At 53.7% G+C, this 23,845-nt stretch overlaps 3 protein-coding genes across 7 annotated transcripts; all 3 read left to right on the top strand.

The window, feature by feature from the left end:
- Positions 1–296: 296 nt before the first annotated feature.
- TXLNA (taxilin alpha) lies at positions 297–13,862 on the top strand. Of its 2 annotated transcripts, XM_027109296.1 has the most exons (11): positions 297–634; positions 1,173–1,382; positions 2,445–2,783; positions 4,101–4,192; positions 4,785–4,955; positions 6,356–6,550; positions 8,313–8,432; positions 8,668–8,742; positions 9,257–9,349; positions 9,664–9,759; positions 10,489–13,862. In XM_027109296.1, exons 2-11 carry the CDS (start codon positions 1,205–1,207, stop codon positions 10,813–10,815), a joined length of 1,686 nt encoding a protein of 561 aa, XP_026965097.1. In that variant the 5' UTR covers positions 297–634; positions 1,173–1,204; the 3' UTR covers positions 10,816–13,862. The 2 variants fall into 2 exon arrangements, with proteins under 2 accessions (XP_026965097.1, XP_026965098.1); XM_027109297.1 differs by lacking the exon at positions 297–634 and having other exon boundaries at positions 906–1,382.
- Positions 13,863–16,405: 2,543 nt separating this feature from the next.
- CCDC28B (coiled-coil domain containing 28B) lies at positions 16,406–20,792 on the top strand. Of its 4 annotated transcripts, none has more exons than XM_027109317.1 (6): positions 16,406–16,505; positions 17,760–17,947; positions 19,089–19,255; positions 19,374–19,564; positions 19,788–19,810; positions 20,601–20,792. In XM_027109317.1, the coding sequence occupies exons 2-6, from the start codon at positions 17,784–17,786 to the stop codon at positions 20,653–20,655; spliced, it is 600 nt and encodes a 199-aa protein (XP_026965118.1). In that variant the 5' UTR covers positions 16,406–16,505; positions 17,760–17,783; the 3' UTR covers positions 20,656–20,792. The 4 variants fall into 4 exon arrangements, with proteins under 4 accessions (XP_026965118.1, XP_026965117.1, XP_026965114.1 ...); XM_027109316.1 differs by lacking the exon at positions 16,406–16,505 and adding an exon at positions 16,512–16,726; XM_027109313.1 differs by lacking the exon at positions 16,406–16,505 and having other exon boundaries at positions 16,733–17,947.
- A 107-nt stretch (positions 20,793–20,899) lies between these two features.
- Positions 20,900–23,761, top strand: IQCC (IQ motif containing C). The gene is given in 7 exon segments (XM_027109311.1): positions 20,900–21,138; positions 21,550–21,693; positions 21,914–22,178; positions 22,412–22,530; positions 22,647–23,291; positions 23,293–23,369; positions 23,371–23,761. Coding segments are annotated over 7 exon segments (1,389 nt in total). The 5' UTR covers positions 20,900–21,096; the 3' UTR covers positions 23,468–23,761.
- The last annotated feature ends 84 nt before the right edge of the window (positions 23,762–23,845 follow it).

Here is a 23,845-nt window from a genome sequence, read left to right as displayed (position 1 = left end):
TGGCAATAACAAACAGTACAGTATTTACGAGGAACGGGGAAAGCTATTCAAAAAACTATTAAAACCTTCTATTTGCATACGGAAATTGAAGCCCTGGGAGGGAAAAGAATACCGTCACATAGCAATTAGTGAAGTTGGGACTGGAATACAGGGCTGATGCCCAGCCCAGTGTATTCTCTCCCTCGTCCTCAGGGTTCCTAGATAGTCGTAGATGTTCACAGCAGGAGGGACGGGGTGGTGGAGGCGTACCGGAAAAAGCAGCCAGGCGCAAGGCTCTGGGAGCTGAATCATAGCTCCTTCGAGACAGAAACGAGGCTGACGTGAGTATTCGTGCAGAATGACTGGCTCCTTTCGGACCTCCTGGGTCTGCGGCTCCGAGGACTAAAACCCTATTGCATCTTGGGAGTGGGGGTCAGCCCCGGTGCATGGAGGGAAGCGTAGTCCTTTCCCTCCCCTCCCTTCCCAACTCACCCGCCTCGGAGGCCGCCTTCGCTTCATCTTTCCCAGCAAGCCTCGCGCGAGCGCCGGCTATTGATTGGCTGCGGCGCTAGCAGGAGGCTCTGCCGGCAGCAGTTATCCAGGGTTTCCGGTACGAGGGCAGAGCGGGCGAAGCCGTCAGGGCGTCGGCGGTGAGGTGCGTACAGCGTCGGCTAGGGGTACGAAGCGAGCCAGAGGGTCTGTGGTCCCAGACGCTTCTGGCCGGTGCGAGGAATCGCGTGGATTCCGTGCTAGGGCTCGGGCCGGGGGGCAGGGCTGAGGCCTGTGCGCATGCGCGCGCCCGGCGCGCGCGGCTGGAGGGCGCGCGAGGCGTGGGTGGCTGCGCGCGGGTTTGAGGGGGGAGCGGCACGTGGGGCGTGGGGGGCGGGGAAGGACCGGGAATCCAGCGTCCCGCCACGTCAGTCCCGGGCCCTGAACGTATCCCGCGCGCGGCCTGTGGTGAGGGGACCGTGTTGTGCCGGGAAGTGGCTTCAGGAAAAAGGAGGCCGCTCCTCCCTCGCTCCTGGGCACACCAGGCGCCGGTGACGGACCGGAAACGGAGAACCGCTGGCTCCCTCCAGGGAAGGCCTGCCGGTTTGTTTCAAGAAGCTTTGCGCGCCCGGTGTTGGGATTTCTGATCCAGGCTGCGAAGAATTTTAAAGTCTGGAAAATAGCAAGTGTGTTTGTTTCTATAGGATCTGCTCCTAACCTAACATTGCAAACCACAATGAAGAACCAAGACAAAAAGAATGGGGCTGCCAAGCAATCAGGCAACACTTCCAACCCAAAAAACACCCCGGGGCAACCGGAAGCTGGACCCGAGGGAGCCCAGGGGCGGCCCAGCCAGTCGGCTCCTGCGACAGAAGCTGAAGGTTCCACCATCCAGGCTCCAGGGAAGGCTGAGGGTGTGTGCCAGCTCTGCTTTTCCAGCGGGCAGGGGGAGGAGTTTGTGGTGCGCCGGTCCAGCTTCTGGAATTAGAGGCCAAGGCCACTGTTTACCCAGCAAGGAGGAAATGTAGAATGAGAGGAGGACAGCGCTGAGTCTGTGCAGTCCCCACTGGCTGCTGGGGAGTTGATAGAGGCTCCCACTCTAAGCACAGGGACAGAACTCTCTTGAGAGAAGGCTCTGACAGGATCAAGTCAGGTTGGCAGTCAAATGAGACACCCAACCAGCAAATCCAGGTTACAAACACGTCGTTCACCAGTGGGTAACTGCTGTTTATATTTGAGGCATTTCTGGGACTTTTTTTTCCCCACCAGAGAAGGAAGGATTTATTACTTGCAGCAAGTAAGGAGAACACTTGCTTTCCCAAAGCAGTGTCTCCTCTGGAACTTTTTTCTTTTTTTTTGTCGGCGCCAGCGGCTTGCAGTATCCTAGTTCCCCAACCAGGAACTCATGCCTCCTGCAGTGGAAGCATGGAGTCCTAACCACTGGACCGCCAGGGAATTCCCTGAAACTTTTTTTTTTTTGCGGTACGCGGACCTCTCACTGTTGTGGCCTCTCCCGTTGCGGAGCACAGGCTCCGGACGCGCAGGCTCAGCGGCCATGGCTCACGGGTCCAGCCGCTCCGCGGCATGTGGGATCTTCCCGGACCGGGGCACGAACACTTGTCCCCTGCATCGGCAGGCAGACTCTCAACCACTGCACCACCAAGGAAGCCCCCTGAAACTTTTTTAATGGCAAGAGGTGACATTGGCGGGGAGGAGAAGGGGATGGACTGGACGTAGAGTTCCTGCTACATGATGCCACCCCTGTGTGTTGGATGGTCTACTTATTTGATTTCTTTTATACCCACAACAAGCGTGGTTGGGCAGTAGTGAGAAATAGTTACATCGTTTTACAGGGAAATAAACTGAGCCTTAGAGAAGTTAGGCAACCCAAACCAGTACGTTTGGGCCTGAAAACTCCCAACCAGTGGCATAACCATCTTATTTCTCTCTCTGCCCCTCATCCTCTCCTGCTGAAGGAGCACAAGCCAAAACTGCTCAGTCTGGGGCCCTCCAGGATGTCTCTGAGGAGCTGAGCCGCCAGCTGGAAGACATCCTCAGTACATACTGTGTTGACAACAGTCAGGGGGGCCCAGGCGAGGATGGGGCACAGGGTGAGCCAGCTGAACCCGAAGATGCAGAGAAGTCCAGGACCTATGCCTCGAGGAATGGGGAGCCCGAGCCAGAGACCCCAGTAGTCAATGGTGAGAAAGAGACTTCCAAGGGGGAGCCGGGCACAGACGAGAGCCGGGCAAGTGACGAGGTCGTAGACCGAGACCACCGAAGGCCACAGGAGAAGAAGAAAGCCAAGGGTCTGGGTGAGCAGAGGGCAGCTGCTTGTGAGGCTGGTGAGGGGAGGGAGTTTGGACCTGACATCCTGGGCTAGCCTGCTCTGCCAGGATTCAGAGGAAACCCTACTTCCAGAACTGTCAAACTGCGTCGTTTAATCAAAGCCGGGACAGTGGTGCCATAGATAGAGGTGTACAGGTTGTTCACTGCACAAGGGCTTCTGGCCTTGGGAGCAAGCAGGAACCGAAGTCCAGCCTGCTCTCTTTGAGAGATGGAAAGCAGGAGTCCTGAGTCGGCAGTCTGTGCCCGCCAGCACCATTTCTAATTTGCTGTGTGACCTTGGGCAAGACGTTTCTCCTCTCTGGTCCTTAGTTTTCACTCCTCTGCACAATAAGAGAATTAGACTAGACCAGGGTTGAAAATTCAAATAAACCAAGCTAGCCAGAGGGCCCCATGAGACCAAGAGAATGCCCCCTTTATCCAAAAGCTTGACTGCCACCTGGTCCCAGTGAGTTGATAGCATGTAAAAATTGTAGCTGGCTTTTTTTTTTTTTTTTTAAGCCAGAAATCTAGAGTTACTATGTGAAATCTCTAGATTTTAATAGTTGGCAACTAATACGATAGGAGCCAAACAGAACCCATCTGTGGGTTGGATTTGTTTTGGCCTGTGTGCCCATGATTTGCATTCTCTGCATTGATCTCTCAGAGCCTCCCGGGGTTGACACTTCAGGAGCCTGGCACAGTGCTATGTACGGTGGCCCTCTCTTTGACTCAGTCACAGGCATGGGGGAGTCACTTGGGTGGGGATGGAGGGTTAGTGTGTGTCAGAGAATCAAAGGTGGTATTACACCCATGTCTTAGTCGCTACTCCCCCACACCCCCTACCTGTTGCCCTAATTTAAAGGGTTTTTTTTTAGTTATTTTAATCTTAGGATCAAATATTGAAAGCTATATTTATTAATTGGGGAGGATAGTCATTTTAAAGTGCACTCTTGTCTGCCTCTGTTGACTGGAGTGCAGTGTTCTTAAGGAGACCTGTTCCTTTTGCATCCTTCCTCTTTCAGAAGGGCCTTCCTTGCATTGAAACAGCACTGACTTCGCAGGTGGGACACCTTTCTTTCACCTGTAGGTAGAGTAGGCAGTTTTCTTTCTCCCATTCGTGGTGCTCACCACGGGGATTTGACAGAGACTCAGTCATTCATTTAATTAGTATTTATTGAGCATGTCGTCTGTGATGGGTGCTGGAGAATAGGGGAGGGCTACCTTAAGGCAGAAGAGTGGGCCCAGACCTGAAGGGGGGGCCCCCAGAGAAGGGGGTACATGCCTTTGCTCCCTGTGCTTTGCAGGAAAGGAGATCACGTTACTGATGCAGACGTTGAACACGCTGAGTACCCCAGAGGAGAAGCTCGCGGCTCTGTGCAAGAAGTATGCTGAGCTGGTCAGTTCTCCCCATTCTCCTCGTACCCTCCCTGCCCTGGGAGGTCAGCACATTTTTAATTACTCTGAGTCGCATTGTATTTCTCCTGTACAGTGCCGAATAGGCTCATGGGAGGGGACCTGAGCTGAGAGAGGACAGGGTCTGAGGAAGAGGTGAGGGTCTGTGAAGCCAGGGAGCCAGAAGGATTATCTGTCGATAATGAAAAGGCCACCTTGACTCTAGGAATCATGTTGAGGAGAGAAATGGTGAACCAGGGTCTGTTGCTGAGTATAAGGAGGTGGGTAGCAGGTGGGCTCATCTGAGGGCATGGGTGTCCCGAGAGTTGGGGGAATGTCATGGTCTGAGAGTCTTGCGAGCTTTGAATCTGCAGTCAAAGCTCAGAGAGAAACTGGCATCTGCTGGCTGTGCCCCTCTGCTTGTCCTTAGCGTCCATTTCTGTATCCTTGAGCTGGGGCCCTTGGGGTTATTGGGGGCAGTGTGTGAAGCACCCTCATAGTGTCCAGCCTGAGCTGTGGTGGCTGGAGTCGGGTCAGCTCAGGAGACCCTGGGTCCCCACGGGGCTCTTACCTGCCGTCCCCATCCCCATTCCCAGCTGGAGGAGCACCGGAACTCCCAGAAGCAGATGAAGCTCCTGCAGAAGAAGCAGAGCCAGCTGGTACAGGAGAAGGACCACCTGCGTGGCGAGCACAGCAAGGCTGTCCTGGCCCGCAGCAAGCTCGAGAGCCTGTGCCGAGAGCTGCAGCGCCACAACCGTTCCCTCAAGGTGGGCCAGCCGCTTTCCCTGAGCTCACTTGTCTTTGGTGGCTTTCCCCCTAAAAGCAGCACAGGCTTTCGGCATAGAAAGAGATTTCCCCAATGATGCCGTACTTTAGAGAGCTACTTGTAACCACTTGACATGCACTTGTATTAGATGAGATAAAGGCTAAGGTGTTGAAGGAACCTGGATGCAGGGCTTTAGGTTTCTCCATCCCATAGCAGTCCCAGGTGAGCAGCTGGAGGGTGGAGAGGGTCATCAGTCTGGAGTGCTGGGGCCTTTCTCCAACCTCTGCTTCTCCTAGGGTGGGGTCAGTCTGGTTAAGGCTTGGTCATTACTGTGATCTCCAGATAGCTTTTGTATATATATCCTTTATATTTCTTTAAAAATTTGCATCAGTAAATATATTTTGCAACTTGTTTTTCTCAATTGTATTTTATTTTAAAACATTACAAATTTAATATAAATGTGATGTAAAAGATACAAAGGTGACAAAAGTCTAACAAAGCAAAGGTAATTGTTGCCCACCCTCCTTGACCCTGGTCCCGGTCCCAGCAGAAACTAATGGGAAGTAAACCTACTTATATGTAAGTCTAAGTGCAGCCTTCTGACTTTCCTGTCTACATATAAAAGCTTACGTAAAATATTTTTAATGAAATTATTATACATGTATTGTTTCATAGCCTATTCCATTTTCTCACTTTACACAATGCCTTATCTTTCCCTAGCAGTTTTATAAGCCTCTCTCATTCTTTTTAACAGCATCATTGTATGGATATGCTGCATCTGATCAGTACCCTAGTTAATGTGTTTTGTGTCGTTTCCAATTTTTCACTGTTTCATGTATAGAGCTACAGTGAAAATTCTTGTTATATATATCCCTGGCTAATTACATGGAATTTATCCATAGGATAAATCTCAGAAGTGGAATGTCTGGGTCGAAGAATATGCAAATTTTAATAGATTTTGCCAGATTGCCTTCCCACCAACAGTGTCTGAGTGCCTAATTCTGCACAGCCCTGCCAACCCTGGGAATTACTGAATTTTAACTACTTGGTCAGGGGAGAGGGGGTGGGTCAGAGATAGAAGCACATTAAACTGAGACAAATAGGTCTTCCAAATCCTGTTCTGAGGCCTGGAAGAGTAGGCCTCAGGAAATCCAGATTTCTTTAGAAAGGCACTTACGTGTATGCCTGCATTTTTCTAGGGAGTCTCTGGCTCGATGTCACCCGATATACAGAGGGGTCCATTAGGAGCCCCCATTGCATGACCTCTTGGATCCTGGCTACTCCTCACTTGGAAAGCAGGGAGGGCTACTGGGAGAGAACATACCTGAACTGGTGGGGGAGCCCTGTGAGTCTGGCCAGGGGACAGTGGATGATGGAGCTGGGGCTGACTTCTCTGCCCAGGAAGAAGGCGTGCAGCGGGCCCGGGAGGAGGAGGAGAAACGCAAGGAGGTGACCTCGCACTTCCAGGTGACACTGAATGACATCCAGCTGCAGATGGAACAGCACAATGAGCGCAATTCCAAGCTGCGCCAGGAGAACGTGGAGCTGGCTGAGAGGCTCAAGAAGCTGATTGAGCAGTACGAGCTACGGGAGGAGGTGAGGGGTCGCCAGGGGACTGTGGGTTCTGGGTGGATGCCGGTGCCAGGCAGCGCTTTCTAGGCTTCATCCCTTCCCCCATTCTACGGGAGGGGAGTGATGATGTACATCCTCATGTAGATGAGAGCTGAGGTGTTGAGAAGAGACTCGCCTGTGGCCACACAATCGCGGGTCCACAGCACCTCGTCCTAAACAGTAGGGCCAGGTGTCTTTTGGAATTAGAACTGTCCACGTTTTAGACTAGAGTTATGTTCATGGACTGGGTATTACGTAGCACCCCCAGCAGGGCCGTGTGGCAGCACCCCCAAATCAGACATGTTAATGCTTATGCAATAAAACTTGTGAGTGTTCTCGCCTAGGTTTATAATTAACCTTACAATGCTTATTAGCCTTACAAGTTTATCTGCTTGGTTAGGGCAGTTTCAGTTTTCAGAGTATTTTAGAATTTGAGGAGCTGGAACTGTGTTCAGTGATCGACTCTAGGGGCTGTGTCCTCTGATTACTTGCTGCTCTGCTGCCCCTGCCACTTGAAAGGGCAGGATATCACTCCCTTGGCTGGTGTTGGTTGCTGCCCCAGGCGCTCAGATCCCTCTCTTTGGGTCCCCACACGCCAGTCACTTGGCGTTCTGGGCTTCTGTTTCTTAAATGTTGTGAACAGGGAGATTGGCAGCTACCTTACAGGGCTGGACCAGGCCCCTTCCTAGACCGTGGGGTGTGGTGGTGGGTGTGGTGGTGGGTGGGATGGGCAAGACCCTGCCCTCTTGGGCTCACAGTCCAGTGTAGTGATCATGTGTGCAGGGCCTGGAGGGGCCTTCCCTGACCCACCTCTTTTCCTGTGCTTCATCCTCTGGGATGAAGGCTGGTTTGAGAGGAGTTGGTTTGGTTCTTGTCCCTCAGCACTGAGAGACATGGAGGCTTCCTGAGCCACCAGAGTGAGGCACCTACTTCAAGCAGCTGAGGCCCCTCTTTGTCTTCCCTCTCCTTTCCCCCTGGTTCTCCCTGTGGGAGTGGAGGTGCACCCCGTCCCCAGTCAGATTCAGGCACTCCCATCCTGCCCCACAAGCCTCCCAACCGTAGATCACAGGTGACTGAAATTCATCATGTCTCAAACTAGACGTGTCTCGAAGCCACGTTTTCTTCCCCCATCCAAAAAATATATCGCATTCTCCACCTCCCTGTTTTCAGTTGCTTTGACCTTTGAAGTAGCACTCACGTTCATCACCACCTCTCCATCACTGTTTTCTCACCTGGTCCCAGTTCCCGGGGCTCCTCCAGCAGTCAGGACAGCCATTCCTTGGGATCCACACATCTGATCTTCACCTACAGATACAGCAGATCTCTGCCAACTGAGCTAAGCTGTTATGTTGGTAGAGAAGTCGTGTTTGCCCTTTCTTCTCATTTACAGGGGAGTTGGGCTCCAGAAGTAAGGGTTCTCAGTCCAATGGAGTACGTAATCTTTCTTAAGGCTAGAGATTGGAGTATTTTTATTACTTGGCTTCCTGGGAGCTGATCTCATCCTTAAACCCCTGTGCTCACTCTAGAGTGACTCAGTGGGAAAGACACAAGGTGAGGTTGGGCAGTAGACCTTCCAGGGACTTGGGTCCCACATCCTATGGGACACGTGGGAGTCCAACATGTCAGACTGAGGTGGTAGGCTGGCAGTGCCCTGGTCTCTGCACATGGGGCATCCCTGCAGCCCCTGGGTCTCCCTGAGAAAGGGAGCTCCTGACAGATGGACCCCTCTCATGATGCTTTCCTGCAGCACATTGACAAAGTCTTCAAACACAAGGACCTACAGCAGCAGCTGGTGGACGCCAAGCTCCAGCAGGCCCAGGAGATGCTGAAGGAGGCAGAGGAGAGGCACCAGCGGGAGAAGGATTTTGTGAGGCTCAGGCCCCAGGGGTGGGGGTCTGGGAGGAGGCAGGTTGGGTTCTGGCTCAGCTTATAGTCAAGTTTGTACGGGAGAGGTTGCTGTCTGGTCAGACCAGGGCACTGCTTCCTCAGACACCAGTCTGAGAGCAGGAAGCCTTGATGGGTTATGGTGCGTGTGGCGAAGAAAATCCAGACGTAGCCTCTGGGGGCTTCTGATGGAATCTGGGGTCCTGTCTCGGAAATAGCTCCTCAAAGAGGCTGTGGAGTCGCAGAGGATGTGCGAGCTGATGAAGCAGCAGGAGACCCACCTGAAACAGCAGGTGAGACTGTATAGCCTCCCCCTGTGCCTTCGTGGTCCCCACGCTGAGCCCCATCCTGTGGGGAGGGAAATGGAACCCTCATTCTAGGACCACCTTGACTCCTGTGTGACCTTCCTAAGACTTTGTTCTCCCCGGACCCTCCCAGCACCTGTGTGGTGGTGACCAGGTGGCTAGGTGAGCTCGAAGTACTCGGCTCCTAGTCAGAATTGTTGTGCTGCTGTTGAGGAGGTGGGGACGGAATGGGTGATTTCAGTTACATTAGTTAGACTTCATTCTGGAAGAAAAGTTTGAAAACAAACATAAAAGAAAATACAAGTCACCCCCAAATCCTACTTTTTAGGCTTAACATTTTAGATTATATCCTTCCAAATATATGGTTTTTGTTTTGTTTTAAAGAAAACTGGTATCTCAAGAGAGTTGTTGGGTCAGAGGGCCAAGGGTGAGTCTGAGTGTGTTGACCAGAAGTGCCCTCCAGAGGAACCCAGTCTTACCTGTGGGCTTCTTTCTCACCCAGCTTGCCCTATACACGGAGAAGTTTGAAGAGTTCCAGAACACTCTTTCCAAAAGCAGTGAGGTGTTCACCACGTTCAAACAAGAGATGGAAAAGGTAACAGTGGTCCAGACTGGGTGTGGCTGCAGGGGCATAAGCGCTTCATTCAGAGTTGAACACTGGGCCTGCCTTCAGGAAGCCCCCTCCCTGGAGTGCTTCACGGGGAGCTGTTTACAGTAATAGTGTGATTGAGACCATAAGTAGGGTCTGGGTGGGCTGTATTTAACTGGAGACACCCTGGGGTGGCACAGAGGGCACTGACTGCGCCCAGTAATACCTTGCCCCCTTGGGATCGTTCCCCACTTTGGAGACACAGATGCACAGACAGCCTGGACCCCTGACCATTTCCTTTTATGTGTCACATAACCCAGATGACTAAGAAGATCAAGAAGCTGGAAAAAGAAACCACCATGTACCGGTCCCGGTGGGAGAGCAGCAACAAGGCCTTGCTTGAGATGGCCGAGGAGGTGGGCTGAGTGTGACCTGCATCTGGGCTGGGGGTGTGCAGCTCTTGAGTACTGGGCCCTTTCCTGTACATTGTACCGAGAAGTGATGCAGCTGCCATGAGGTGGAGCTGGGATTCACATGCATGTCCATCCAAGTCCAGAGGCACTGTCGGCTGTCTCCCCGAGGGAGGTGGTGAGCTTAGTGATAGGTCTGTAGGGGAAGCAAAGAGAGCAGATGGAAGAAAGGAGGAAAGGAGCAGAAAAAACAAGGGGTGCCAGTGATGCGCATAGCTTGCATGCAGCTGCAGAACTGCCCAGATAATTTGATTTTGTGGCTTGAGATGTAGGAGGAGAAAATAACTAATTGACGGAGAGGCTGCTGTGTGCCAGACCCTGCTGAGTGTTTAGATGTGCCGGTTCATTGAGCTCTCTTGAGATCTGTGAGGGTGACATTAGTAGTCCAGTATAACAGATAAGGCAGTAGGCTCAAAAGCCAAGTACTTTGCTAAGGCCATCTGGTTGATAAACAGAGGAATCCATTGTCTCCAAGCCATGCCCCTTCTCTACACCACACTGCCCCCAACCGACAGCCAAGTCTCAGCATAAACCAGGGCTGTTTACTTGAAAGCGGCCAGCTTTTTTACTCTGATCGGTGCCCAGCGTTGTTAAAGTGTGAATGCTTTCTACCAAGTGGCAGTGTTGGGTGGGGCGTTGATGACATGGAACTGAAGGCCCTATGTCTCTCCCTAGAAAACACTCCGGGACAAAGAGCTGGAGGGCCTGCAGGTCAAAATACAGCGGCTGGAGAAGCTGTGTCGGGCACTGCAGTCAGAGCGCAATGACCTGAACAAGAGGGTGCAGGACCTAAGTGCTGGGGGCCAGGCTCCCCTCACTGACAGCGGCCCTGAGCGAAGGCCAGAGGCTGCCAATACCTCCAAGGAACAGGGTGGCGAGGGGCCCAGCGTCCAAGCACCTAGCTCCCCAAGGGTCACAGAAGCTCCTTGCTGCCCCGGAGCACCGAGCATGGAAGCATCAGGCCAAACTGGGCCCCAGGAACCCGCCTCCATCACTGCCTAGGGAGCTGGGAAGGGAGCGAGCAGCCCAGCCAGGCCTGGCCCATGTGAGGCTCCCGCCGCTGAGGCCCAGGGTGCTGTGACCTGGCTGCCATCTGACTCTTTGCAGTTTTGGATTTTGTGGGTCAGTTTTACGTACATATGGCATATGTGCAAGGCCTCATACATTTATATCTGTAAGTGTAAAACGGGCTTGCATCAGAGGTGGGGGTGTGTACAGATGAAGTCAGTGGCTCTTCTGTGAGCTGAAGAGTCTTAAAGCGGAGTTGTCGTCTGTGGCTGCCGTCACAGTAAGTTGGCAGGAGAAGTGATTTGAGCGTTTCCCTGCCCAATTTGAGGCTCAGCCCCTCCCTCCCTGCTACCTTCAGGGCTCATGACAGGTGACACACCCAGGCCATGACTGTGTTCTCCTGTTAGTGGGACTTGGGCAGCTCTGGCTCTCCTAGCTCTCCTGGAAGCTCCTTTGCTTCTCTTAATCTGGAAAAGGGGTCGCCAGGCAGAGCATTGACAAGGCACTCAGAGCCAGTGATTAGACTGCTTCCCTACCTAGGACAAGGGACCTGGAGCATGTTCTGTGCGGGATGATGTGCTGGTAGGGAGCCCCTCAGCTTCCCCTGCGCTCCGGTAGTGCCAGGACCAGGCCAATGATGCTTCGCAGTAGCCTTATCATTCACAGGTGCCTCTGTAGCCTGCACAAATGATTGACGAGATCACCAAAAGGATTCTTTCTGAAGGTTTTTGGGTTTTGTTCTGTTTGCCTTGGTTTTGTTTCGGTTTTGCACATGACAGTGTTTGTTTTGAGGATCTTCTGAGGAAGAAGGGGTGCTATGGTGGTGGTGCCTGGGTTCCTGGCCTCCAGTGCCCCACCCCCTCACCACCCCACCTGGCACCTTTGCCATGTTGGTGCTCAGGATTCCTGCTTGATGAAGTCAGATTGTTTGTTTATAGTGAGAGAAAGGAAAGGGCTTCTGATGGCTTTGTCACAAGCTTACAATCCTGGGAGGCCACTGCTGATGCCACCACCACTGTCTCCATGCAGCAGTTGCCGGGCCCCGGGTCCAGCTGTCCCTTTGGCCTCATGAGTCTGTTTCTGCTTCCTGCACCCACACCACCAATGTGCATTCTTTTGAGGTTTGCCGTGATTTTGTTGCCCAAGTAGTAAGAGCTGTGATATGTCCCCCTTGACATCCCATTTCTTCCTGTGTGGGAGCCCCCAGCTCTTATCTGACAGCCAATGGGTAAGAATGCGACTCAGCCATTGACTGAGCCCCAGAAGTCCACAGAATGGCTGCAGATAGTTGTGTGTGTTTTCCTCTCTAGCTCCACCACTCCCACCCCTCATACATGCTACTCTATACTCTGAAAGTCCTGCTGGTGGCAAACTTGCCAGTGTATTAGGCAATCTTTGTACAGAACAATGTTCTGGAACAGCAGAATGAGTCTTGGGTCAGGAAGCAGGGCTACGCTGCGTTTGGGGTCCTATAACCCCATCTCCAGCTGGGCCTCAGCTTCAGTATAGCTGAGGGAGCCACAGACCAAGATGGATCGGAGGGTTGAGTTTTTGCTTCTTGCTGTATTTCCTTGAAGTTAATTCATTATCTTATAAGTCCCTTCATCTTCCACAAATAGCCCGCTCTTTTCAGCCCTTAACTTAAATCCCTCAGATAATTAGGTTCATGAAGAGTGCTAAGTACTCCTGAATTATGTTAGGACTTAGACCAGAGATGGCAAATGAATGGCACAGCATTTCCCCTCTTCCCCCCATGGTAGGTACCACTAATCTGCTTCGGAGTATTCCCTGCTAAATCCCTGGTATATCATTTCTCAAGATTCCCCCAGCAACCAGTATGAGTGTTGAGACCTATTTGCCATCCCTGGCTGAGATACTGCTCTGCTGAGGAACATAAGAGCTGCCAACCCCATACGGGGTTTGCTGAGCTAAGGAAGTACAGAGAAGAGACAGAAGTTTCTGCCTGCCCCCTTCAAGACAAGCAGGAAGGCCTGCAGTGACCCACATGATTGCCTGCCCCACTTCAGCTACCTCTTAAAGCCCATAGTGTTGGTGGGGAGGGGACTGTTGGAGCCCAGTGTGGTGTGGGGAATTATAGCCCTCGGAAACCAAGTCTAGCTGCTGAGGATCTACAGTGAGCAAGGTGGCCCCAGCTGTGCAGGGTAGAACCTCTGCTCTCACCTCCAGCCGCCTGTCTCTAGGCATCCAGGCTAGGCTATAATTGGGGACCCCATTCTTCTTCCTGTTCGTTGACCAAATCTTAACCGATCACTACAGCTGCTCTGCTTGCTCTGCTTCCCAAAGTCAGCCCAGGTTTCTGGGTGCTGCCCATACCGGCCAGGGTCCTGGGCCAGATGAAGAGGTGACCTATCCATGAGTGAAGACCAGTTCCTTCCTCCCTGGGGCAGGTCTCATGCCCATGACCTCAGTTTTAGGACCAAGAGCTGTGTTGGTTTCTTAGATTGCTAGTTTTTCCTCCAGGGGACCACAGCAGGTGAGGCTCTGCTGACAGTAATTTGTGCTCAGGGTCTTGTCCAGCTGAGAGCTTCATGTACACCAGATTCTGAGAGGTGTCAGCAGCACTTTTAAAAAATTTTGTTTTCCGTGAAGTTTTTGGACCATGGGCTGCGCTCAGGCACTTTCTATAAGAGAATGTTATGTCTGTAAAAATGGTTATTTCCCCTCCTCCACCCCCACCCTGGTGGCCCTTCGGAGGGCTGACCAAAAGGCCAGTGGAGCTGCCCTGGTGTCTATGGGGGAGGGCCGAGGCCTGCTGAGTTGGTTCTCCAGCTGCTGCTCCAGCCCTCCCACCTTGCACAGCACAGAGGAGGTCATCCTAGGGACATCCAGGCACCCGCCTGGGGGAAGGGTGCTGCCTTCTGTCCCTGTAACTGCTTCCCTTATGGCCCAACCTGGCTGTCCAGATTTGTTTGAAGCTGTGCTGACGGCCTTTTTTTGTCTCTGTTTGGTATTCACAACAGCCAGGGACTTGATTTTGATGTATTTTAAAACCACATTAAATAAAGAGTCTGTTGCCTTAACTTTTTTCTCTACTGACCTTCGTGGTCATTTGCTGCTTTTGGGTCCATCCAGCCACACTGATGTGTCCACATCTGCTACGAAGTCTCTGGCTCTGCCTCCCAACAGTCACCGCAGGCTCAGGACACTAGCAAATACACTTCAGCTGCCTGAGTGGAGCCCTTGGCAAAGTTGGTGTGATGCTCATCATATATATATGATTTTTCTCAATCAAAAGTTGTCCCTGTCAAAAAAAGAATTGTCCTTGTTCCCTGAGGGTTTACAGGCTAGTGACGGGGAAAGGTGGTTTTAGATACAGAAAGGTTGGTTGTGATATGGGAGCATGGGAGAGGTCCTGTTCCCTTCAGCAAGGGGATAGAACTGGATCCTGGAAGGTCCTTAGGACCCAAAGGGCAAGTGGAAGTTTGACATTTAGTGAGGAAGTGGTTGACAATGCAGGTGCACAGGAGGTTGGTGGGAGATGAGGCAGGGGCCAAATCACGAGCCTGTGTGCCAGGTTAAGGAATTCGTGCTAGATCCAGGAGACACGGGCAACCGCCTAAGTTGTTTAGACAGGAAATCGGTCGAGTCCATGAGGAAGACAAAAAGCAAGGAGACCAGAGAGTTGGGCATAGGCCAATGGGGGCCCAAATTAAGATGAGGGGACACTGTCATCACTGCCACTGGGGGCTGTCTGCCATGCATAGCATCCTTTTGGCACTGGCCCACCCAAGGGAATACACAGGAACCTCCAGGTTCCTTTGATTCCTTTCCTTGTCATTCCATGACAAGACCCAAACTGCACGTAGTCCTTAAGAATGGGCTGTTTCTAACTCCTGTTCACCCACCCCAAGGCTAGGTGTAAAAGTTGAGACTCCTATAAGGGAGACATCCTACTGGTGGCCTCACCCAGCACCCTGTTCTCTGCCCTCCCTTGGCTGATCTGGCTCAAAGGATTATATATGAATGCCCCCCAAATGGCAGAGGCAAACTGCATTTCCCTCCAGGCCTCCACAGGCAGACATTTCCACGCTGGCTGTGACAACCCCCACAAAACCTCTGCCCCTTCAGGCCAGGATCCTGATGGGTTGATATGTTTCTGTGCCAGCCACATGGGTTGGTTCCAGTTAAATATCCTTTGGAGGGGGTCCAGGGAGACTGCCACAATTCTTGGAGCTCCAGATTAAAGCAGCTCTGAGAATAACTTCACCCTAGAGGTGCTCCTGGACTCTCTGCCACTTTCCTGGAGGAGCCTTTGTGCCACTCTCTAGCAGCCCTGGTAGGGGAGGAGAGGGACTTCCAGCTGTCCCCTCTGCCTACCTACACAGACCCCTCCCTCAGACCCCTGGTTGTGGAAGTCCCAAAGTAATGTCTCCCCTTCTGGAGCAGTCTAGGTGTTGGAAGCATCTGGGAAAGAGCCCTGTTCAGGTGCCTTTGGAAAGAGTGCCCAGCCCTCTGGAACTCGGGGAGGCCTGGGCCCAGGGAGGCTCTGCTCCTGCCCAGTGGGAGGGGAAGGTAGGTAGGGTCACTGTGCGCTGGCCCCGGGGCAGTTATCTGAGACTACAGGGCAGCCTCCTGTTGCATCAGATGCTTCTCTGGGGACCTGAGCTGGGAGCCTCTGCCAGGTCTTTTGTTAGCTGCCCCATTGGTCTGGCCTCCTGGGGTGGCACCAGCAGCGCTGGGTCAGCCTCCCATCAGGCACATAAGTTTCCCGCCTGGGTGCTGGTGTCAAGCGCTGGGTAATCACACTGGTTTTGCTCTAACCTGATGCTCCCCACACGTGGCCCCTAGGCCTGGGTGTGGGGAGAGGGTCGGCTTGGTCTTGTCATTTCATGAGTGACTGAACACAGCCCTCACCACCTACCAGCAAAGAGTGTCTGGGTGCTGTGGGGGAATGGTGTTACCTCAGAAGACTACTGTTGGGACTTCCATGGTAGTTCAGCGGCTCCCAGCGTGGGGGGCCCGGGTTTGGTCTGTAATCAGGGAACTAGATCCCATGTGACACAACTAGAGTTTGCATACCGCAACTGAAAATCCCGCATGTCGCAATGAAGACCGGGTGCAGCCAAATAAATAAATATATTTTTAAAAAAAGACTATTGTTGATTTTCAGTAAAATGACTACCTTCCTTCAGGGTTGTTATGAGGATTAAATGCACGTAAAATGCTTAATAGGGGACCGGGACTCATTTGAAAGATGGTTGTCTTCTCTTGCAGTTTTTTCCTGCTGCTGCTGCTTCTTGTGCTTCTTATATGATATATATATATATATATATATATATATATATTCATTCATTCTCTACCCCCCACCTCCTCCTCCCCTCCATTTCTGACAAAGCTGCCACCATTTGGTAAGGAACTGTAACTTCTCTCCAAAACTGATAGGAAAGTGAAAGCGTTTTTTTTTTTAGATTGCCATCACACAACCAATGTCATCACCTTAGCTCAGCTGGAGAGGTAAAGTCGAGTGAAAGGGACAGCTTAATAAATGTGGGGATGTTCCTCCCATCTTACTCCATCCCACTCTGAAAAAGGTCACTTTCTCTTTAAATGCAAATTGCCTCTTGCGAGCTCAGCTTCCACCCTTTCCGTTCCCGAGTTGGAGAGTGCTGCGGAGGGCGGAGGGAACCCCCACGGAAGCATCACTCCAGACCCCAAACCTCCAGGTCAGTTACCCACTTCGGGAGTGGGTGCAGAGGCTCAATGACGCGGGTCTGATGCTCCATTTCGGATCCTGGCTCCCGAGATGAGCGATCCATTTGGCACACGGCTTTGGAGATTGTGGGAAATAGATCCCAGGTCGCCCCCAGCCATTCCTGGGGAGCCGAGGCTCCCGCTGCAGTTTTTCTATCGAGTCCTTAATTGAACCAAGCTGCTGCTGGGCCAGGTATTTGACGCGCTTCTGTCTCCCCTCCACCACCGCTGTCCCACACCAGTGCCAGCCAGCCTCGTACAATTTAAATGCTTATGCCCCCAGCGCCACCGCCATCCCAGAGTGCGGAGTCGGGCTTGGTGGTGGAAACTGGGAGTAAGCAGCTTGAGGAAACCCCGTAAAGGGTCTTCAGACCTCCATCTGGGGGGCGGCCTCCGCGGACCTGGGGCTGAAGGGGCGGGGCCGGGCGGGAGATCCAGCGGTGCCAGCCTCGGGCGCAGCCTTTGTTGGAGGCCCAGGCTGCCGGCTACGTGCCCGACCACGCGGCCCTCTCTGGCTGCAGCTGAAGCCAAGCGGGGACTTCCTGACTGGGGAGGGTGAAGCGGCTGGAAGTCTGTCCCAGGGAACTTCTGGGAGTCTCCTGGTGTTTGCCATTGGGGGCGGGGTGGAAGAGGAGGGATGCCAGTGCGGGGAAACCACACTGAGCCCTGCCAGCGTGCCACGGCTTCTGCCATTGCTGCCCATCCTCAGGGGGTTACTGCCTCACACCGGGGTCTTCCCAGGTGATCCCATCCACATCTCTGTCACCTTCCATGCTGAGGTTTGTCAGCGTCTGTCCAGGCAGTTGATAAATAGAACGGAGCCGAGTTAAGACACTCGTAATCCTCAGCCGGGCTCCTGCCAGCTCACATCCACCCTGTCTCCCCCTCCATTTCCTCTGCCAGCTCCGCCCCCGCAGCTACAGGGACAGGAAACCCCAGGAGCAGCAGCAGCAGGAAAATAGTGTCTGGTCCAGCCCTTTGAGGCAGGGCCTAGGTTTTCAGGCTAAAACTGGAAGGCAAGGAGGACCTGGGGTGGGCCACAGAAGTTCCTTCAAATACACATCTGTGACCCCAGCAGTAGGTGCTGGCACCTGGCCTTGCCCATACTGGGCAGCTGAGGGGAGAGTTAGGAAGGTCTGGGGGCCATCCTTTGCAGCTCTCAGGGATTGCTAGGTGGAGGGATGGCTTTGCCCCTCACTATCTCAGTGGGACTGCCTCCCTCCCAGGGCCTGAGGCCTAGCCAGCATCCAATGGAGGACAAGAAGAAGAAAAGGAGTCCCAAGCCCTGCCTGACCCAGCCAGCCCAGCCCCCAGGCACACTACGCAGGGTCCCAGTGCCCACCAGCCACAGCGGCTCCTTGGCCCTGGGACTCCCTCATCTGCCATCCCCCAAGCAGCGGGCCAAGTTCAAGAGGTGGGTACAGAAGGGAAGAGGGCAAGGAGGGAGGGACCCTAACTCTGGGCTGAGCCCTGTGGGCAGGAAGGTAAAGGGGGCCTTAGCCTACCGTTACTAAGCAGTAATCCATGCCTTCCCTGGGGCTCCTCCCACCCCCCACCGGCCCCTGAGAACTCAGACCCAGTTCCTACTCTCAAGTGTGTTGGGAAAAGGCCAGGTGGGTCACGGGGATCACACAGTATGATGATGCACCTCAGCGCAGGGAGTGAGCAAACTTCCAGGAAGTGAGTCAGAGAAGGCTGTTGGGCACACTGGAGAGGGAGAATGTTCTAAGCTGAGGGGCTTGCCTGGCAGAAGTATGGTAGGAAAATATTGCCTGGAAGGTTCCAGGAACCACAGGTGATTTGGTGGTCCTGGATTGTCATGGGGTAGGAAATGGTGAGGGGATACTTGGGTAAACAATTTGAATTCTCCGCTTAATTTTTTTAATGATTGAAAATTTGCCTCCTACCCTATAGTGTCTGTGTTTGTTTCCACTACCCATGCGTTCTTTCTCTGATTACTGTGTTTCCCTGTGCCTTTGGCACCACCTGCCTGAGAGGCATGTTGGGAGATGGCCAAGTCGGGGTAGCTGAAGCTCAGGGCTGGGGCAGGGATAGTAGGAGACGCAACTGGAGAGGCAGTGGGGCCAAGCTGGAAAGATCATTCAGTGTTATCCCGAGGGCAATGGAAAATTCAAAGAAAAGGTTTTTACAAACAAGAGGGGCAGAAAGATATTTTTGGAAGAGGTAAGATGGCTTTCATGGTAATAAGGGAGTAACTGTCCCCAAGTTCACTGAGGACCGGTGAGGACAAGTGATTCACCCAGGGTCACAGGAAGAATGAGTGAGGTGCTCAGACTGGAACCCAGGAGCCCCATTCCAGGCATGGTTCTGGATGTATCACTGGCAGAAAAAGACTTCTTTTGACTTCTCACCCTCACCCTTCTTCACCCACTCCCTTCCCTTTACCCATCCCGGTGCCCAGAACAGGGCGAAACATCCATTTACATTGGTGGGTGGATAGAAGGGTGAATTAGTGCATAGACAGATGGCACAGAAGACCTGGGGTTACCTGGCTGCCACTCACCCTGTGACCATGGCCATGCCCACCCACCCAGGGTCAGCAAGGAGAAATGCCGCCCAGTGCTGGCAGGAGGTGGGGGTGGCTCTGCAGGCACCCCCCTGCAGCACTCGTTCCTGACCGAGGTGACCGATGTCTATGAGATGGAAGGTGGGCTGCTGAACCTGCTCAATGATTTCCACTCAGGCCGGCTGCAGGCCTTCGGTGAGTCCTGGGGGCGGGGCTTAGAGGGCATGTAGGTGGGGCTGGAGGACTGGGTATCTGGGGCGTGGCTGGGACCAGGGTCCCAAGCTTGCTCCCAGAGCTGACAGGTGTTGTCCAGGGAAGGAATGCTCCTTTGAGCAGTTGGAACACGTGCGGGAGATGCAGGAGAAGCTGGCCCGGCTGCACTTCAGCCTGGACGTGTGTGGAGAGGAGGAGGAGGAGGAGGAGGAGGACGGGGTCACTGAGGGGCTACCTGAGGAGCAGAAGAAGACGATGGCTGACCGCAACCTGGACCAGCTGCTTAGCAATGTGGGTCAGGGCTGGGTGCTTCAGTTCCTGGGGGCACCAGAGGGTGTGTGGAGGGGTACATGCTTCTAAGACCATTCCTGGCCCCTGGGTGAGAAGCTGGGGGTGCATGGAGCCCAAAGCTCTGGGCCTCTCAACCCCCCACCAGAAGATGAACCCCAGAGCATCTGGAGTTTGACCAGGTGCCCCTCCTTACAAAAACTTCCCTTTCTCTCTCTGTTGACAGCTGGAAGATCTCAGTAATTCTATGTATCCTTTCAAGGGGACTTGACAGTGTGTAAGTGTGTGCACGCCTCCCAGAGATAAAATCAGCTTCGGCCTCCCCACCACCCTGCAGGAATCTTTACAGATAACCAACATCCTCACCCCTTTCAGTCCTACAGAATTAGCCACAAATTCCCCCTACCCAGGTAGAGGGTGCAGAAAGAATTCCCCAAATATTAGGAGAAAGAAAGGTGGTTGCAGGGAATATGTTTTACTTGCTTATCAAAATCTTTGCAAGGGGCTTCCCTGGTGGCGCAGTGGTTGAGGGTCCGCCTGCCGATGCAGGGGACACGGGTTCGTGCCCTGGTCCGGGAAGATCCCACATGCCGCGGAGCGGCTGGGCCCGTGAGCCATGGCTGCTGAGCCTGCGCGTCCGGAGCCTGTGCTCCGCCACGGGAGAGGCCACAAAAAAAAAAAAAAAAAAAAAAAATCTTAGCAAGTACTTTAGCCGACACCAATCCATGGCAAAGCTTGTCTGATGTCTTCCTATTCTTTCAGCACTGAACAATTCTTTTTACTGACTTAAATTATCTCCGCATCTAGTTCTATCAGAAGTAGTGCGGGTGCACGCTCCTGCATGATCTAAAGCAAAAGCGAAGGGGGTAAGGCACCTAGCAAGAAGGACAGGTGAGGACTGCAACCCCAGACCACGGAGCACTCCAGAGTCCCTGGCCCCCGCCCTTTTGCGCAGTTGGGGAAACTGAGCCTGTGCAGGTTGGGAAAATAGGGCTGCAAGGACCCGGGTCCAGAGCATCACAATCCTTGACAGGCACAGACAGAAGCTGCACCTGGCTGAGAACGCCGAGCCTGAGGAGCCGTCAGCTGTGTAGGTGTCGGACCCAGGCTCAGACCGCCCCTTCTCATTCCCTTCAAACTGTGACTTTTTACGGACTCGATTGGGTGTTCCGCGGCCCCCCCAGGTGCTATGGGGGAGGGGGGCATTGGATGGAATTAAACCATAAAGAAAGAAAGCGGCTCTGTGTCCTCCCTCCCCTACTCGCGCCTTTACTCGGCAGGGGCGCCCGGGCCCCAGCTCTCGCGGGAACGCCCCTTTGCAACAAACTTCTGGTTTGGGAGGTCCCGCTCGCGGGGCTGGACTCCCCTGTGCTGCTCTGGGAGTGGGAGTTGGGGACAGGTGCCAGTTGGCGCCCAGCCCCAGGGCAGGAGCCAAAAGGTTGCCATGGAGACGGCGGGGCGGGGCCTGAGCAGGCCAGCGCGGCGCAGACTGGTGACGCACTGCGCAGGCGCCGGGCGGGTCAGTTTGCGCCCGGATGGAGCGGGAACGGTTGGATCGGAAGGTGACCGCGCTGCAGGTGCGGGGCAGGCTGGGGTGCGCATGATTCCTCCCCCGCACGGGATCTCGGACTGGGACCTTTGGACAAGATGAGGCTGTCACGTCTAGTAACCTGCCCGCGTGCCCACCTCTGAACCTACCGACCCAGCCCCACCGGCCTGAAGAATGCGGGGACCCCACGGACCCTCACGCGCCCCCCACTCCCATTACACACTCCTACGGGATCAGGGAAATGAAGGGAAGGGCCTTTAATCGACGAGGTGGATCCAGCCCAGCACGCTCCCTCGAACCCCCAGAGCGCCAACACACAGCGTCACCTGTCCTCTCCCGGGGGCCGGGTCCTCTCTTGCAGACCTCTCCAGGAGAATCCCCCAAGATGCCCCCATTTTGCAGTGATAAGGGTTTTCTTTCCCCTCGTTCTCCACACCAGGCCTGCGTCCGGGGCTTCTTGGTCCGACGCCAGTTCCAGAGTCTTCGAGCTGAATATGAGGCTATTGTACGAGAGATCGAGGGTGATCTGGGCACGCTTCAGTGGACTGAGGGCTGGATTCCCAGGCCCCGATTTCTCCCAAAGGTACTACACACCCTAGAGGTAGAAGAGATGGGGAAGAAGGACCTGGGCAGGGGATTCCACCCTTCATGCTGACAAGCTATTCTCATTGGAAAAGGCAGCAGACTCAACCTCTTCACACCCCAGTCCTTAATCCTCATCAACTTGTATGCTAAATCATGGCACCCAGACACTTGGAGGGTTTAGCCTTGGGGCTCTCATACCTTTCTGACTGATTTCTCAGAAGGCAAAATCCCATCAGACCTGGAAAGCTGGAGAGAGGGTACCAAATCCAGAGCAGGAACTGTGGAGCTGCTTCCCATGTAAAGAGCCTGAGAAAGAGGCCATCTGGGAGGAGATGATACTGAAGAAGTCAGGAGAGAGCGCAGCAAACTCAGGCAGTCTTCCCTGCAGAGATGATAGCCCATGGCTTCAGGATGAGCAGAGCAGGAGGACCAGGAAACCGAGCCAAGAGGAGACCAGAGACATGTCAAAGATGGAGAACCCAGGTACCTCTCTGCTTAGATCAGGGCAAGCCCCTGACCCTCTCTGGGCGTCAGCTTTCCCATCTGAAAAGTGAAAGGCTTGTGCTAGATAAGCTGCATCCCTTTCCTTCTTCCCTCTGCTTGGTTGGGGGCAACTCATGGGTGGGCAGGGGGAGGGTGCCAGGGTCTAATGCTAGGCCAGTGCCCACTGTCTGCCCCCTCAAGGCTTTCTCCCTTCATTCTTCCCTCCTTCACAGAAGCTGCAGGTCCAGGACTGCCCCACAGCCAGACTGAGCTCCAGGAGCTCCAGTACCACCGCAGCCACTTGGCTATGGAGCTGCTGTGGCTGCAACAGGCCATCAATAGCCGTAAGGAGGTAGGCACTAATTTGGAGCCTTCTCTGCACATTTAGGGCCAAGGGTGGGGGTTAGGGAAAAGCCTCCTGCCATGCCCAAGCAGGCCTGCCTGGTACAGTGTTCTCTTCTCCAACAGTACCTAATTCTCAAACAAACACTGAGATCCCCAGAGGCGAACCAGGCAAGAGACGAGCCCAGCTTGTGCACAGACCATGGGGGACAGGGCTGTGAGAAAGCTGGGTCACGACCAGGCCCACCACTGGAAGACCAGTCCTACAGAACTACTAGAGAGCCAGACCACACGGATGACTCCTGCTGGAGACTCAGATCATAACCCCATAAAACCCCAGAAATACTGGCCACTACAGACAAAACCACTGCTGGGGCTAAGTACAGGGACCTATGCTACAGACAGACAGGACCACAGCTGCCCACACCATGGGATAATCAGGCCATAGGGAAAAGGCTCACCAAAGAGCCAGAGTGTGGAGAACAGACCTATGGAGGGACCTGCCTGCAGCTGACAAAACTTCTAGAGGATGAGACCCACAAAGGCCTCAAATCTAGGGGCTGCTGTTCTGGAAAGGCCAGGACACAGCTGCCCACACTCTGTGAGGACCCAGACGTTGAAGACAACTCTCCCAGAGGGCCAGGCCAAAAAGAGCGTGATTGCCAAAGAGCTGGGCCACGAGAGGTGGGCCTCTCAGAGGACCGTGTCATCTGTGATGGGACTTTGGCAGAGCGTGGTGGCCTGCATCTCTGGAAGGCTAAACCACCCCGAGGGCCGGACTCCTAGTGATAAAAGCTCCACAGATAGAACCTCCAATGAATCTAGCCATGAAGGATGGAAAAACCAGAGGATCAAGGCCACCTGAGAAACTGTCTTCCACAGGGTCAGACCACACAGGAGAGGATCACTGGAGGGGGCGACTGTGGAAAACAGGACCACCAGGCTAGACCCTGGGGAACCAGGGAAGACCAGGTTCCAAAGGGGGATTCTATGAAAGGGCAATGAGGGAGACAAGACCTCATTGTAGCTCCCTGGTACCAGCTCTACCTCCTGCCCCTGCCCGTGGGTACTAGTGGCTAATGAGGCCAAGAGAAGCTGGAGCACAGAGCTGGCATCAGTAGAGATAGGAGGATACTTTCATCCTCTGCCTGTGGCTCAACCCAAATTTTGGGATAGGGAGCCACCTGGGGTGAGCAAAGTTGGGGGGCTGATGGAGAATAAAGGTGTTCCTTAGATTCTGAGCCTGGTTGTATTTATCTTCTGCCTCTGGTCAGGACAGACTCTGGGCCCTCCTGTTCACTTCCTGCTGACATGGGGCATCTTCC

The sequence above is a fragment of the Aethalodelphis obliquidens genome, unplaced genomic scaffold (genome assembly GCF_003676395.1).
Source record: "Aethalodelphis obliquidens isolate GAN/ISIS:26980383/991018 unplaced genomic scaffold, ASM367639v1 scaffold9, whole genome shotgun sequence".
Classification (NCBI taxonomy): Eukaryota; Metazoa; Chordata; class Mammalia; order Artiodactyla; family Delphinidae; genus Aethalodelphis; species Aethalodelphis obliquidens.
Note: the sequence above shows the minus strand (reverse complement) of the source record. Positions and strands in the feature narration are given on the sequence as shown.